Below are 17,660 nucleotides of genomic sequence, written 5' to 3'. Positions count from 1 at the left end.
AGACCGTGTTCATACTGAAGACCGGTCGGCCCGGGTCTCCCTGGCAACATAACAAGAGGAGTTCTGATTGGCTTCTTTTGGGGGGTGTGTGTGGGTTGTTTTTTTTTTTTTTACAAAAAAAACAAAACCTTTCAGTGGTGTTCTGTGCCCGGGTCTCGCTGTTCACACTAGCGGCTACCCGGGAATAATCCTCAGCTGACCCGGGTAGATGCAGTGGAACCCATTCACACTGAGCCTAGACCTGGGTCATCGGGTCTCGCCCTAGAAAAATCCCGGGTCTTTTAGACCGTGTGAATGGGGTATTAATAAACACCAGGGGGGTAAATGTATCAGGCAACGAGTTGCCAGCAGATTTGAAAAGTGGAGATGTTGCCTCTAGCAACCAATCAGATGCTACCTGGCATTTTGTAGAATGTACTAAATAAAAACTAGAATATGGTTGTTATAGGCAACATCTCCACTTTTCTACCCTGCTGGAAACTTGCAGCTTGATACATTTACCCCCAGATATCTGTTAATGAAATGCAGTAGATAAAATAATACATTTTCCTGTATACAAACAACTGTTGAAGGTTGTTTTTTATTGAATTAGAGATGGGATAGGAACCAAATACAAGTGTAAAAGGAGAATTAAACAGACTATAAACTTACCTTGGCAGCAGCCGTCCCGCAGAGGAAGGCGGGAGAGCACATGATGCAGAATACGCTGCACTAACTCCTCCTCTTCCTCTGATTGGCTGTGCTGCAGTGTGAAGAGGTCACATGACACAGAGGCCAGCTGCACCCATTCACTCTTATTCTCTACAAGTAGAGAATAAATAATATCAGGAGAAGCAGGTTGGTGGTCCACCACCACCACCACCACCACTCTATACAAATAAATAATATAACCGCTTCTAGCAGATCTAGTTTACATAGGTCTAACAGTGTTAGAAGGCAGGAAAGGCCTCACCCGGGACTCTCCTGTACTGCAATGGACTTGTCCTCTACTGGGGCACGTACTTGTGATGTCACTGCTGTGACATCACCGGTTTCTTTCTTAGAAGAGGAAGCGGCACATTGAGCTCCTGCAGAGATAAGAGGCCACCATTCCACTGTTTTAATGGGATTGACAACAAAAACGAAACTCTTTTTGGGGACCATTAATCAAATGCAAATGCTAAAAATGATTTGGTTGTTATGATAACTTCACGTAGGGATTAAATTGAAATGTGTACTGTGATTGTGAAATGAAAGTCTGATGATCCTACATCTCTCCTGAACTGTCCTCCGTTAGATCAAAGTTTTTTGGTTTTGTTTTTTTAAATGATTCGATTTAAAATAAATCAGATTAAAAACCTTTTATATCATAATGTGTATGCCCTATTGTTAATTGATGTTACAGAAATGAGGTGGGCCATTTGGAGAGGAATGGATAGAAATGTATCATCCAGTGTATAATGTGTGTAACTAGTCAGTGAAGCATGTGTCTGCAATGCCTCTGATCTCTGATCTGATCTCTTGTTGTAGATATTACATCTCTAGGAAAGGGTCCCAATAAAATATCATCTTTCATTTGCATTAGTGAAAAACCTCCAGATATAGTTTCCCATATTTACATGCCCGTAGCATTGCAAGTTTTCTCATATACTTTAAAAGATAGATGTAGCTATAAGCTGGCTACTTACCCAGCAAATATTGCTGGGTAAATAGCCACCATATAGCTATATCTAGCTAAATAATATTAAAGATAATCCTAGTATATGTAATAAAAAGCAAGAAGCTCACAGTTTTTCTCAGGAAGCATAGGAATTTGTTCAAACTGCAATTGTGTTTTTTTTTAAAAAAGTTGAATTTTTTTTCTTTTATTCTTTGGAACTTTAGCAAGTTAAGTGAATATGTGCAAATTAATTTAAAATTATGCAGCAGCAATTTGTCTTGTGGTATAGGGGAGCTAATGTAGTCTAGAACTTCAAGCTGGTTCTACTTTTTGGAGAAGTGATGTCAGCAATGTGATATTTTTTTATTTTTTTATTTTTTTTAACCATTGGGCATAAATACGTTGAATGCTAAAATTCAACTTTAAACTTTGAATTATATTGTTTGCATTATTACTTACTGCTAGCTGCGTGACAAACTTCATGGAACTCTGCCACACAGTCACACGGTTAGTGTTCTGCTAGCAGGACCCAGCGTAAGGCTGTGATTGGATGCAATGCAAAGGGTGCTGTTCTGCTAGCAGGACCCAGCGTAAGGCTGTGATTGGATGCAATGCAAAGGGTGCACCTTCCATAGTAAACCCCAGCCAGTTCAGTGTAGCCTATAGTGGTCTTTAACTGACTGCAGTTCCATGTTGTCAGCACAGTGTTATGTAAGCATTAAGGTTGTCGAATCTAAATCAGATTGTTCACCTGTAAGTGTCAGTTTATCAGTTATGAGCTCATCAGCTGGAGAGAATTAAATACACTGGTTTACACATGGTTTGAGTGTACAATAAGCTCTGCTTTATTAGTTACAAGTCCCTATCTATATAGCAAAAATCACGTATTACAGAAAACTACCCCCCAAAAGGTTTTAACCATTCATGCTCCCTTTACACAGATGTTAGTATATTCTCTCATTATCACACAGGAAAACTCCCCGGGGGGGGGGCAGGTGGCTTATCTCCTGTCTGCTATGTCCAAGGTTATAAGCATAGCCTTGCAAATAATGAATTACTCCTACAAAACAGGTGCATCTAATCTGTCTTTAAGCTATAACAGAACCAAATGGCTATAAGGCAACAAGATGGCGTCAGCTTAGCAAAATAACATTTCTCAAGGTCGCTTTCTGTAAGTATCTGGCGCCTGAGTGCATCAGGACAGCTTTGCAGAGCTGATTGCAGGATCTGGTCATGTGGCTATATGGTGGCATATCTGGGGCTGTATGTCATGGGCATGAGACTTTAATGTTGGGTGTATGTTAGAATTGTTACTGTGTGTATTGGCAATAGGAAAGTACTATATGTGGTGGATATTAGGCAGTATATCAAAGACCGTTGAGTCTGATATGCACACTTTCACATCTATGTCTCCAAATTATATCCTTGTTACCAAACCTACCCATTTTTGTCTTGCTTGGTTTGTTCTTTAAGGGAGCTTTCTGTTGAGGATTACAGAACACGAGGTATTATGGCTAACAAGGTTACATACAATTTCAGATACCTTAAGTTCTATCAGGAGATGGAACAGTTTACGTGTGTGTGTATACATGTAACATGTACAGACTGCTTTTCTCACGTTGCATTTATTTACTTTTTTTTTCAAGTTGATCCTGTAAAATCGCTGTAAGGAGTTTGTACACCTAGTTTTCTATGATACTTTATACAAGTAATCTAAATAATTTGCTGTTTTAACCAGGCATTAAGTTGTCTGTAGTTCTTCTCTAGTGATAGGAAACTTGAAGAGTTCAGTGTTCTCCCCTGAACACTTTGCCAGCCGGGTGGCATGAAGAAGTAGCCGAGTGGGGGCAGTGTAATACTTTGAAATAATATTGAAAAACGTTGGCTTTTATTGCCCACACCTGCCAGGACGGGTTAGACTGGTGGTCAGTGATCTAACACACACTGCTGGCTGTGGTGCTCACATAGTGCCTGTTCTAATAGGAGAAACAATGGTTTATTCTGTTATAATAGGACTCAGTTGGTCTCCAAGAGCCGGGTGACAAGTAGAAACAGCCGGATGGAGCACCCTTGAAATAGGTGCTGGGGAGAACACTGGAGGTGTATAGGAGAGGACATGGTTTTGGTGCTAAAAACTGACACAATCTGAGTTTTGATTGGTCTTTGATATTTTATCTTGGATTGGCTCAATTTATATGACCTTATGTGAGGACTGTAGTGGGTACTCGGAAATCACCTAGGCAAATTGTTGCAGCCAAAATGCAGCATTGGGTAATGACAGTACAGGTTATGCAGCTATACAGTTCACCAGGTGGATGCCAGCAATCATACAGAGGTAAGCACGCAGTTGCAGGGTCTTCTGATGACTCTTCCAAGGATCCAGGCCGCTCGGCCTGATAGTTACCCCTCTACCGCAAGGTAGGGCTAGCGCAGTTCCTTTCCGCTTTTGGCAGATATGCAAAGCCATAGAGTCCTATCGAATCACCAAGCCCCACACACTTTCAATTTCCTATCACAGGTTATATCCCCCTCAATATTCCCACGGTGGTAGGGCTAAAGGAGGGTAGACTGTGGCAGTAATCAATCTATGGTGGACAGGTGATGAGACCTATTCCATGGATGTCCCCCCCCCACGGTGGTTTGGAACTGTTGATTCCCTGTGGAGAAGATGCTGATGAGTCTAATTCTTGTTACTGGTGGAACAACAACATTGTTGGCTAAACATGACAAACTCAATAATATTATACAGTCGAATAATAACCGTTTAAACCAGGTGTCTCTTCCTCCCCTATCGCTAACAACATGTAAGAATAACCTGTCTGATTCTATTAACAACTTCACTATTAACATAAATACACAAGGCAAACAATAGCATGTGTTAACCAAACGCACAAGAGTAACAAATGATATTCAAATCTGTAAGGCAGCAAGAGGCAAAGGTTTGTAATAGGCAGAAAGTAAGATAGATCGCTAGGGTTGCTGTGAGTCCCATAACTGCAACGTGTGGCCTCAAACCATACATAGGCTTTTAATTGAAGTGTTTAAAAAAAAAATTACACATCATCTAATCTGTTTCTTGGATGTCAACAAGGGTGTAACAATATTGCGTTGCCTTAAATATATTCTGAGCCACCAAAACCTTATTACCTATCGTTAAAAATTATATTGTGTGGCCATTTAAGGGCTACTTAGGGTTCCTACTGATCCAAATCCTGGAGTCACTGAGGTGAAGTCAGGACAGACTGCTCCTGACAGAGGAGCAGACTTTATTAATGATCTTGCTTCTTGCAGGGCGATGTATTTTTGGACCCTGCAGACCTAGTTAATTATTTAATGTATAATATATCTTACCAGGAAAGATGCAATGGTGTGTCCATCTCATTTACTGCTGTGACCTCTAAGTGTTGCTTATTTCCCATTACACACAGCATATATTGGGGGGGCATCATTGTCTTAACTATTTTAAATTATTTTTAGGACCGCTGTACTTATTAAACAGCTATTGTATTGGGTTGGTTTTTTTTGTTTAAGTTTCAAATTTTTTTTTTGTTAGACTTGCATAGAAACCAAGTATTGTTTAATATAAATTACAGTTCCTAGCAAAAGTAATCAGACGCTCTGTAATATTACAGCTGATATGTGGTTATTGTGTATATATAGCCTTGCATTGCCTCTTCATAATCTCAGCAAAACCGATTGAGCATGTTTGGAAATGCAGCCAATATCTGATCCTCAGATGACCACTATCTGCCTTTGTGACCGGTCATCTTGCTACCACACTAACGAGCCGTTGTTGTGCCTGAAGTATCTAAGCCTAACGAGCTGACAGGTGGAATCTTGTAAAGTATGACAGCTTACATCCATGGCTAAATGAATAACTGCTATCACCAGTGTGGGAGGATCGGCGTTGAATGCCACCTGCAGAGATTTCCCCATGCAGTTGGGTTGATATAAAGCGATGACTTGCCAACTGTTGTGGGACTTGTTGCTCAACAGCTAGATGTTAATTAAGCCTAAATTTGCCACTGCTTGACTGTTTGGTTGCACCCCCTCACCTCCCATGGCTAAACCAATCGTTTTTTCATTTTATATTGTTGATGTGCCTGTTACACAGGGAAATATTGTTTCATTTCTTACAAATACATTTTATACAATTTTTGATTTATTTCTTTTTTGACAGACGGGTCTATGTTTGTTGGTATATTTTTTACATTGTGCATTCTACATTGGGAAACGATAAAATTTGCGAAAAAAAGACATACGCCAATTAAAAAAATTCTCCCTACCATGATTTTTCTTCCATATTTTAAGCAAATTGTGCTACCACATATTTTTAACCCAAAATGTTGTATGCTGATTCTTCCCCATATATATGGATACTATACATGTGTATAGAAGGTTTGACATTAGTCCAACGTTTAGGAGGCTGCCTGCGTTGTGAAGTTTTTATCGTGACCCTCATTCTGTTGGATAAATCATTTTTAGTGACCCGATTTTAAACTTGTTAAATAAAAAAAAGTAAATAATAGTTGAAACAAAACACAGAAACCTTTCTTAATGAAAATGTTTACCCCAAAGTACTTACAGGCCCCTGTTCTATGTATAGTCTTGTAATCTTGATCCTTTGTGGTCCAACATAAGTTAAAAAAAATAATAAGGTACTTTCAACCTGCTCTTTTCCAACTACACCCTCAATGGGCAGTCAAAGAAAACCAGCAGAGAAGCAACGTAACGCCACATAAAATCCCAGTTATCAGCGGTGGAATGTATGTACATCTTTCCTGGCTCCTTAATAGATCCTTCTGGATTCTACGTTGACATGAGTAGTTAGGACTACCAAGAATAAGACTCCCATCTTTCTTCTTTTTATTTATTTTAAATTCACATTGGCTTTGTGGCTCGTGGTAGTTGTCCAGCTCTACTTTTCAACATATGTACAGTCATTGTAATCCATTAGATTATTGGTGGTCCACCTAGAGTTAGTTTTTCTGACAATCCATAACGCTGCTCCTAATAGCGCACCATTGTTGCTGAAACTACCCACATCCATCCATTGTTCGCAGGGAACTCTTGGAATGTTTTGAAGTGCTCAAAAAGGGTGATATTGGACAGCAGGAAGCTAGCGGTCCTCGCAGCAGCGCGTAATCTTTGTTATACATGAGTGTCGTTGAGTGATGAAATTGCTCTTGTTTTGTTACTCACTGTGTGTTTTCCATCTAAACAAATTTATTCCCTGGCCCAGAAATGCTCTCAGCGTGCGACCCGTAAAATGGGCTTTATAGATGCAAACACAAAACATTAGAAACAGGCAACAAAAAAAGATATTTTCTCTGAAGTCATTTTCCAGTAAGTTTCCTTCCCTAATGAAGTAAAGATGATTTTAATTTATTCACTGGAGATTCGAGAAACACACAAACATCGCTTATGAAGACTTTAATTTTATTTGAAGAGAATATTTGAAGCAAAGGTTTGCTCACTAATCTCTCTAGATGAGAATATTACAATGTAATGCAATGATGATTGTTACTTCATTATTTCAATTGTAAGCATCTCTGTTTATTACCAATGAAGACCATAATATATTATAGTTGTCTCCTAGAAACCGTTACATCTGTCACTTACAGCTCGACATTGTGTTCTAACTACATACTAACTAAATCATTAATTGTGTGATGTGACATCACTTCATTACTCTACAGATTTATGGAAGAGATTGGTCCAGGCTGGACAGGATTTTGTTGTTTATCAGGAAAGATACCTCTGCTCTGTATCTGAAGTAACTGTTAATACAGCATAAAAGCTTTGCTTAGATATTTAAAACCAATATGGGAAATCTATAGTTTGGCACGATGGCTTAGTGGTTAGCACTTCTGTCTCACAGCGCTGGGGTAATGAGTTCAATTCCTGACCATGGCCTTATCTGTGAGGAGTTTGTATGTTCTCCCTGTGTTTGCGTGGGTTTCCTCCGGGTGCTCCGGTCTCCTCCCACACTCCAAAAACATACTTTTTGCTATCAAAATTGACCCTAGTGTCTCCCTCTGCCTCCTCCAATGGGACAGGGACTGATGTGAATGAGTTCTCTGTACAGCGCTGCGGAATCAGTGACGCTCTATAAATAAATTTGTAATGATCTGTTGCCAACCCCCATTACCCTGGTAAGGTGCATCAGCAGCATTGCAAAAAAAACACAATAGTGTTTATCCGTGGTAGCATATACCTAGGCAAATGATAAAAAACACATGTCATGGCTGTCCAACGTGCTATGTTCTTGGTTTTCCGAAAGCTCTATAGGCTATTAAAAGTGGCATGAGTTTTTTTTTTTGTTTGTTTTTTTTAGTTTTTAGGCCTTGAACATGTAGAATTGTGGCAATCTTCATGGGAAATCCTTGGACAGGAATGACTTATGTTTTATTGGTAATACTTTTAATTTTACAGAGTAGCCAACTCCCAGATCAATTCCATTGTTTTGCAAGTTGGTTGCTTCTCATCCTCCATTTCAGTCCATCCTGTTTTCGAGCAAATGATTGCTGAATGTTGCTCTTCCTAAAGAAATTCTGTGCATGTGTGGAGCGCTTGGGGCTTAAAGGCTACATTTCATGTGAAATCAGAAGCTGACAAAAGGCTCTGACTGGTGCAGTTGGGCTATGTTTGGAACAAAAGGACAACGTTCAACATTTAATTAAAAAAAAAAAAAAAGTCATCCTGTAAGAAAGTGATTACATTAAAGAATCTGTCGATAAATGAAAACCGGTTGTAAAAGCTAGAACAATCCTGGTCCAGGGTACATGGCAGGTGCCAAAGACACCACAAGGGAGCCACGACACATTACTGCTTAGTTCCAGATAAATATAAACATATATAAATCTAATTTTATCTTTTCAATTTGCAACAGAATAAAATGATTATATCTTTAATTGTTAGTAGACTGTAATGTCTCAGTTTGGCCTGCAGGTGTCACTGTAGCAATAGCTGTTTATATAAAGCATTAGGTGGGCAGTAGTATCTCTCCCACTCTCCCCTGTGGCACTTGCAGGCTATATAATTTTTTTTTTTTTTTTAAATAAAGATATTGATAACATTTGACTAATGTATAGCAGACCTATACCTTGTACCCAGTGCTTAGAAAAGTGTCAGCACTTCCCATTAATGCAGTGAGGCTGCATAACCGTCTCAGTCACTATAAAGTTGCCCTCGGTCGTACTGGCAGCGGCTCTATCTCTGGGCTTGGCTTCTCCATCCGGCTGACAGTGCAAACTCTTTTTGGCTTTGATCTCCTGCTTTCCTTCATATGACCTCTGCTGACAGATAATTTATTTCTTTCTAATCCATTCGAGAATATTAAATCCTTAAGGGTCAATGTTACTCTTTCTTGTTCAAAGCCATGCTAATTTGCAATGCAATTTTCATTGTAAATATTATACAGCAAAGCCATCTTGTCTTCTTAAAATCTACTCCTTTCTAAAGAACAAAGATGTAGCTTTTCCTGCAGCAGTGGAAGAGCTGGTTTCTACATTTTCCCTTTTCCAAATAAAATCCTAAGCGTAGACTATATGGAGCTGGTCTGTGCTGTGTTCACCATCTAAGATCAGAGTAGAATGTTTAGTACATAAAAAATAATTTTATAGAATTTTTCATTTATTCATAAGGATAGCATGTATGGTTGCAGCAATGTAAGTATGTAAACCTTATTCTAATTTACCTATAAAGCGCCAACATATTACATAGTGCAATATCCTTGCATTAAGGAGGATCAAGATACAAATAAAATTCCGAGACAATATATATATAAATAAGATAAAGTCAATGTTAGTATTCATAAATTTGGATGTTATTTTATTTATTTTTGCATGTACTGCAGTAATGCATGTGCATACTGCTTATCTAGCAACCGCTAATTGGGATCAATGATATATAAATCTACGTTCCTTTTCACTTTGCCTCCTTGTTTACATCATAATTTTTCTGAAGATCAAATGTGCAAAGTTTAATTCCATGCTACGTTGGTAAGACACATCATGAAGTATATGCCAGGGATAAGTTACTCTGCAAGACCAAGGTTTTGGGGAAAACTAAATGAACTTTGTTTCACGGAGCAAACTTTACGCATCTATAATCCACATGCTGTGATGTTAGCAGACCATTTGGTAACCATAGGGATCAATGATCCCTAATGATCAATGGTGACATGGCTATACAACACAGTACAAAAAAATCACTTGTTTGAATGTTTTATACATAGTTGTTCTCTTATTTTGCTTTTAGGCCAATCAATTCGAGCCAGAAGAACAGTGGAAACAATAGAGAAAGATGTGTACAAATATGAACTCGGACACATTCCTACAGAATGGGACGGTAATTGTGATTTCTCTTTGTCTATTTTTGTTGGGTGCAGCTAAACTTTTTTCTATATACTATTCTGTGTATGTGTGTATATATAATGTGTGTATGTGTATATGTGTATATGTGTGTGTATATATATATATATATATGTGTGTATGTACGTACGTACGTACGCGCATAATATATATATTTTTTTACTGTTTTCAGTTCTACTAGACTATTGTCTGGTAAAATATAATCCAGGAACTGATAATGTGAACAATGGTACAAAACAAAGACACAGCTTCTGTAATATTAAATGTAGTATGACACAAATTGGTGCCAGTCAAAGGGCGCCCAGTGAAGGTTATAGTGCACCCATAGATGACACAGTTTGGGGATTAGAACTCTTAAAAGTGTTTTTTTTATTTTGTCTCTTTTAGAGTAACATTGAAAGCTGATTTGAGCATGCTTTTATCTTCTACTTTGGATTTTTATGTCTGTAGACATTTAATAGTAAGTGTGTTTTTCCACTTGGTCATACATTATCATATGGAAAACATACCATCTTTGGATAACAAGGGAAGAACTACTTTAGGATATGAAAGTTAAAATGTAAGAGTGGACTGTTGCTGTAAGAGGAAGAGAATGTTTTCAACTTTTCTATCTCAGTGTTGTAGTGATAACAGGTAGCGGGGTCTTCATCTCACGAGGCAGTTGGTGCACACAGCAACTAATCATAGGTGATCTTATATGTAGTTTATAGATGGTTTCATTGTATTATTTTGTACTAATGCCTGGTCATTCTATTATCACCTAGCATCCCACAAAACGGAGTGCTCCATAAGTTTTAGACCATATAATAATTAAGGGAGGAATTAAAAAAAGTAGTTACACCAAAACATGTAATGAAATCGCCAATAAACAAGTTTTTAAAATATTAAATTGGTTTTATGTTGATATGGATATACTTTAAGTTTGCTAATTGGTTACCAAAGTTGTTTAAAAAAAAAAAAAAAAGCAGCAAGTTCATTCTACATATCTGTTATGTTACTGTGTACACACGTCATATTCTTCTATCTTACCTAGTGAGAGCAGTATAAAAAAGAGAGAATATCGGAACCTATTGTCTAATGTGAAACATACGTTCTCTGTATTTGGTGGTGGTATATGGGCTGAGTGCCTTTTGTAGGAACGTTTAGAAGCAATCGGACAACCAAGTTATGTGGCTACCGCCATTGGCATATTGGGTGGAGTGAAAAAACAACCAATGAATACCATTCATCCATCCAGCTTCCATGGCAACCTATGGAAGGAATTCATGACTTTTGCTTGGATCCCCACGTGGGCCATGTGAGTGTATTGCATCTAGAGCATTATGCACAGTTTAACTTCCTTTAATTTGGGCATAGAGCTTTTTAACTGTCCTCAGTTTAACATATTGTCTGGAAGAGTGATGTGACAAAACGAGGGGTTAAACTTCCCCTGCCATCAATGTACGTCATTCCCACCACAAATGTACTGCAGTCGGAGTACTTTTTACCCCTTTTTGACATTCCCCAGGTATTACCATGTTTAAAGAGGTGGGTCTAGGCAAATACAGATCCAGGGAGGGATGCCATAGCCAATTGCATCTCCAGTGATTAGGCGTCTTTTTGCTGAGATCCATTCTGCTGACCCGTTATCTGTAGACATCGTGGAGCCACTACCACCAAGGGTCCAAGATGAGGATGGGCAGCACCTGAATCCTGGTCCAACCCCTGGACTTAACCCCTTAACACTTTTATTTATGGGCTCCAACTGGCATTTGGTTTGTTGTAGAACTTACTGGAGAGAAAAACCGCACCCTCCTCTCCTCTGTTCAACAAGTTTCCCTTTACTGCAATCAAGGTATTTTGAATACCTTTAGATTAGACACTTTCTCCTCTCGCTTCCTTCTTCTGAGGCCCCAGTACGGCACAAATGGCGTTCTGGCTGCTGCAAAATGTCTAATCGCCAGAAGCTTGGAGCAAGTAACATCCACCCCCTCCAACCTGCTCTGTTACCTCCCTTTAAAAAAAAAAAAAATGATGGCGCATTACATGCATGGGAAAAATCCTGTATCGCCTGCATGACAAAGGGTGCACATTTAATGAAGGAGGCATCCATCTGTCCCATTATCACACGTTCGTATATCCCCATAGATATTCAACCCCCTACCCAGTCTTATAATTCAGGTCTGCATCCTGTCAACCTCTATTTTGCAGTATCATGGCAATTATATCTTCCCTCACCAATCCTACCTGTATTCCCACCCCCATTTGCACAGGGATACCTTTGCTTGGATCTCGACACTTCCTGCTGTTTGACCTTTTTGTGTTTTTGTGTGCCTTTTGTCCGTGCTATGTCTGTATAAATAAAACAAAAAGCATTTCTGTGTGCCTAAATGAGAATCATTCATTGTAAACATGACAGTGACTCTACAAAACCAGAGTGTGGTTCGTTGCCAACTTTATAGAGCTAATCTCAGTCATCGTGTTTTTTTCCCCTATATTGCGGTGTCTCTGAGATGCACTCTGCAAATTACTCTTCTACAATTTTCATGCTGAATGGTCACCTACTGTCTATGCTGATAGAATATTTTATTTACCTCCTAGTGTCAGCAGCGTTCCTGAAAGCCTATCCATCATTACTGGGGCCTATGGAGATTTACAGAGTGCATGCCTCTTGCAGCATTTTACTGCCTGCTTGTTCCATCCTCCCAATTTCCTGTAGCATTTAGTGATTAATGGCAGTTTTAATTTGCATGCTCACTTTTATGCTCATTAAAGTGTATTATGTGCCAGTAGGAGTATAAAAGTTCAATGGAAATCTCATGCATACTAATCAAAATGCAAATAAGCACAGATGAAAGAATGCTGGGGTCTCGATAGGTATGAAATGTCCAGTTATCTCTGTAAGCCCTTCTCGGACGTGACCAGCGCTGTTTAATACAGCCAGTGTTGTGGATACACCACACTGCTATCATTGACAGCACAGAGTATAATTGAACTTCAAAAACATGGGCACAGAGGTGTTGACTGCAGTCTAAATCCCCTAAGTGTGCGTTCAAAGAGTACATACCTCCTGAATATTTTATGCTTGGCTGTATTTATTTATTTAAAACGGTCACCTTTTCTACTAGTTTAGCAGATAGTATTTTTATGTTTGAACTTAAATAATTATTGTCTCACTCATAAAGATTTGATTTCATATTATGCAACGTATAGCTAAATCTTTCCAGCATGTTCTACTTTCCATTCTCTTGCTAAAAATACCTGACATGTACAGAATCTCTGCAGAGGGGGGTTGGACTTGCCTATTGTATAGTGTGTTTTGTGTGTAATTAATGTGGCCATGTTCCCTTTGGCACACAAACTCTGTCCCAAGTATCCATGAAGTGGGCCACTAGAAGTTGCTTTAACGGGGGCCTAAAATTCCTCTCTGTGGCCGTAGTGGAGAGCTCCTGTTTTGCAATGGGAAGGGCGAGTGCCTAAACCTCAGTTAGAGTAAATGTTTGCCTCTGCTCAGATTGTTGGGTTCACATATGGGTATGATAGAGGTAATGACTACAGCAAGTAAAATGAAAATGGATTAACTTACATACTGCCCTTTGCAGCAGAGTGTTTGTCCTGAAGGGATAACACCATAGTATATGTCACTCTATATTGATGGAAAGTCATGAGAAGGTAGAATGTTGTATTTCAATATCATGCTTTAAAACTGAAAATGTAACACTTTAAGTTTTGTTGTCTTCTCCTCTGTGGTTTAATTGTGTGAATTGATTGTCCAGTTAGCCGTGCTTTAAAGATGCTAGCATAAAATGTGATAAGAATTTATAATTTTATGCATAAAAAAATAACCAAAAACGCAATCATAACTATTGTCTGTGATCTTAGATTAGGCAGGTATTCCTGGATGATATCCAGTAAATAATGAGAAAAAGCCCAAAGAGATGATATAGCAGGGGTGGATCTAGAAAATAATTTTACCGGGGGCAATTTAGGGGAAGGGGGGGGGGGGATTTAGTCCCCGCCCCCTTTTTGACAGCTAAGGCTGCATACGGCTGCACACTGTGCAGGTCCATTTGGCAGAGTCAGGCAGGGAGAGTGTGCTGCCGGGCCACTCTGTGTTTAAAACACAATCGGAGCAGCCGGGCAGAACACTCTCCCTGCCTGACTCTGCCGAACGGACCTGCACATAGTGTGCAGCCGCCGGGGGGCCCCATGATGCAGCCCTCTTTATCTTTCAAAAAGGCCGCACATTGCCCTTAATCTCAGTAATAAGTTAATATAATTACTGTTAATTCTCTCTCCCCTTCTTCCTCCCTTCCAGTCGGGGTCCCTCAGGGCTCTGTCCTTGGACCCTTACTATTCTCACTATACACCTCTTCTCTGGGTGCACTCATCAGCTCCTTCGGCCTCAAGTACCACCTTTATGCTGATGACACTCAACTCTACCTTTCCTCTCCTGATCTCTCTCCCTCCCTTCTTTCCAGGGTATCCGCATGCCTCTCTGCCATCTCCTCCTGGATGTCCTCTAGATTTCTTAAACTCAATCTTGCTAAAACTGAACTCATTGTCTTTCCTCCCTCTCGTACCTCCTTCCCCTCTGACCTCTCCATCACTGTTGACAACTCATCTATCTCCCCTGTTCCCCAACTACGCTGCCTAGGTGTCATCCTCGACTCCTCTCTCTCCTTTGCCCCTCACATTCACTCTCTCGCCAAATCCTGCCGTTTCCAGCTTCGCAACATTGCCCGCATTCGGCCCTTCCTCTCCCAGGATGCCACCAAATCTCTCGTCCACTCTCTGATTATCTCCCGCTTGGACTACTGCAACCTTCTCCTTATCGGCCTCCCCCTCTCTCATCTCGCTCCCCTTAGATCTGTACTTAACGCCGCTGCTAGGCTTATTTTCCTCTCTCGCCGTTCCACCTCTGTATCCCCACTCTACCAAGCCCTTCACTGGCTCCCCTTCCCCTACAGAATCCTTTTCAAGCTCCTCACTCTGACTTACAAGGCCCTCGCCAACTCCACTGCTCCCTACATCTCTCACCTTCTCTCTATTCACACTCCCTCCCGCTCGCTGCGATCATCCAACGATCGTCGCCTCTCTTCCCCTCTGATTACCTCCTCTCACGCACGTATCCAAGACTTCTCCCGCGCCGCTCCCCTCGATTGGAACAAGCTCCCCTGCTCCATCAGAACTTCCCCTAATCTGTCCTCTTTCAAACGAACATTAAAAACCCACCTTTTCCTTAAAGCCTTCCAGTCTCATGCCTAAACTCCCACCGGTCGGCTACCTCTCTTTCTCATCCCTTCTTCCCTTCTCCCCCTTCCTCCCGTCTCTCCATCTCATCCATGTGTCTGTCTGTCTTCCCCTCCCTTTAGATTGTACGCTCCTTTGAGCAGGGCTCTCCTACCTTCTGTTTCCATCACTTTTAACTGCGCTCTCCAGCTACTCAGCTCACCTCCTCTCAGTCCCTCTGCCCTCTGTCTCCTCTCGCTTCTCTCCGCTCCCCTCAGTGACTCTCAACCTGTCATCCATGCCCACCCTCTTGGCCATAGTTACCTGCCTGTACTCACTTTTCCCCTCCCTCCCTCTCTTTCATGCTGTGCCTAAGCCCCCAGAGTTATAGTGCTTACTGTTACTTGTACTGTGCCGTTTCACCTTGTACTGTGCCATTGTTTGTCCTTGTACGGCGCTACGGATACTTTGTGGCGCCCTATAAATAAAAATTAATAATAAAATAATAATACATTTAATAAAGAAAGAGACATCTGTCTGTAATAACATAACTGCAGACAGTTTCAATAAGTGTAACAAGCGACGACAAACACTATAATGCAGGAAGGAGCTGGGGGCTGCAGGTGAAGGCTCGGAGTCCAGAGCTGCTGTAGTGGAAAGCTAGCGCCTAAAATTAATGTGGATATTTAAAGTGTACATTTTGTCGTTTAAAAATAGAGATGGTCACTGACCCCCGTGTTTTGGTTTTGGTTTTGGATCTGGATTACCTTCGTGTTTTGGTTTTGGCAAAACTGCCCTTGCGTGTTTTGGTTTTGTTTTGTTTTGCTATTGTTGAAAAAAAACCAAAATTTTTTGGGCCTAAAATAACCTAATTTAGTGCTTCACCAGTTTCTTGGATAAGTGAGGTAATTCTAAAGCTAATAAATTATGAAAAAAAAGGTTTAATCCCTGGTAGGCCGTCCTTAATTCTAACACTTGCCTGCAAATTATACAGACAAACCTGGTTGTCTTCCTCTCCATCTTTGACTATTGGCAATGTAGCCATCGTCTTTGGGTGTATATTACACCCTCCACTTGTAGTTAAATAGAAAAAAATCAGTCTGCATTGACTGTACGTTAAATAGAAATGGACAAAGACAGTTTGGTTTCTGTCTGCATCAGACCCCCCTCCACTAGTAGTAAAATAAAAAACTATTCAGCCGTTATAGACTGTAGAATATAAATATAAATGGACAAAGGCAGTTTGGTGTCTTATTTTTTTCTTTGGGTGTGTGTTTTTTTTCCTGACTTAAACAGACAATGTACTTTTACATAGGCTTCACCAGATGACGTACAGGGAAGACTACCATCAGGACTGCTGCCAGCGCTTGCTTGCTGATCCTGCTCATATGTGGACTGCTTTGAATCCATTTTCATTAGCCCAAAGCACTTGCAGTGCAAAATATTCAATAGATAGTGCTGCTAGATATGACTTTTTGCAGCCAAAAAAATTATTGTTTCACACTGGGGAATATGGGATACACCAAAGCACTTGTAGTGCAAAGTATTCAAAAAAAATGACTCCTCTATCCTCCTCTCTTCCTGCTCTAACAATTGCTAAAAGAATTGCTAGCAGAATTTCAATAATAATTGAAAGAATAAGGTATACAATAATTGCTCTGTCCCTGCTCTAATTCAGCCTGTGACCTAACCCTGCTCTCTCCCTCTGTCAAATGGCGATGGATTGCTGTGGAGGCGGGTATTTATGCATTTCAAATATCGCGAGAACCGAGCTCTGAGATCCGACGACGTCACAATGACGTTTTGCCTCGATTTCGAATCCGAATGGGCGGTACTCAAATAGGTGAAGTTTGGGTGGGTTCGAATCTCGGGGAACCGAGCTTGCCCATCTCTATTTAAAAACCACAAGCTCTAAATAAAACACCAAGCCCCATAAGGAACTCCATAGTTAACCTGGGAGACAAATGTACCTAAAAGGTGTATATGTTACGTTTGTAATAAAGCTAAGTATAATTTAACTCCTCTATAAGCAAATTCCTACTAATTATTTACCACCACTCTTAAGTGTTTTTCGGGTTTTCCTGAGTTGATATTCCAAGGCTGCACAGTACTCAGGCTTTCCTGCTGCTGGCCTCCAGGCCCGATGACAGACGGTCAGTTCATGATCAGAGTGGTCCATCATCCCTCCTAGGATCAGAGTGCATGCTTCAAATCACCCAGTGCAGTGCAAAGACTGGTATCCATTCCTTCCCAGGAGCTAGAGAGGGACAATGGTCTTCTCGACCTCCAGAGCTGAAAAACCCCTAAGGAGGCAAGGGTCTTCAGGCCCATCTCTGCCGCAATGCTCCCCTTTCTCCCCTAGGTAGTTAGAAGTTTTCCGTAGGGCAACTGGCTCCTCAGCTCCCCCAGAAGGAGGTAGCCTCATAAAACTTGGG

At 40.5% G+C, this 17,660-nt stretch overlaps 1 protein-coding gene across 2 annotated transcripts in view; it reads left to right on the top strand.

Moving 5' to 3' along the window:
- Positions 1–17,660, top strand: part of NDUFAF2 (NADH:ubiquinone oxidoreductase complex assembly factor 2) — a 56,361-nt gene that overhangs the window by 16,392 nt on the left and 22,309 nt on the right. The window contains exons 1-2 of one of the 2 annotated variants that reach the window (XM_075183109.1): positions 6,866–6,985; positions 9,902–9,991. In XM_075183109.1, coding sequence (XP_075039210.1) covers positions 6,922–6,985; positions 9,902–9,991 — 154 coding nt within the window. In that variant the 5' untranslated portion in view covers positions 6,866–6,921. Of the gene's footprint in view, positions 1–6,865; positions 6,986–9,901; positions 9,992–17,660 lie in introns of those variants that run through there. The other variant, XM_075183099.1, reaches the window with a different exon arrangement.

Source organism: Mixophyes fleayi, chromosome 1 (assembly GCF_038048845.1).
Source record: "Mixophyes fleayi isolate aMixFle1 chromosome 1, aMixFle1.hap1, whole genome shotgun sequence".
Taxonomy (NCBI): domain Eukaryota; kingdom Metazoa; phylum Chordata; class Amphibia; order Anura; family Limnodynastidae; genus Mixophyes; species Mixophyes fleayi.
Note: the sequence above shows the minus strand (reverse complement) of the source record. Positions and strands in the feature narration are given on the sequence as shown.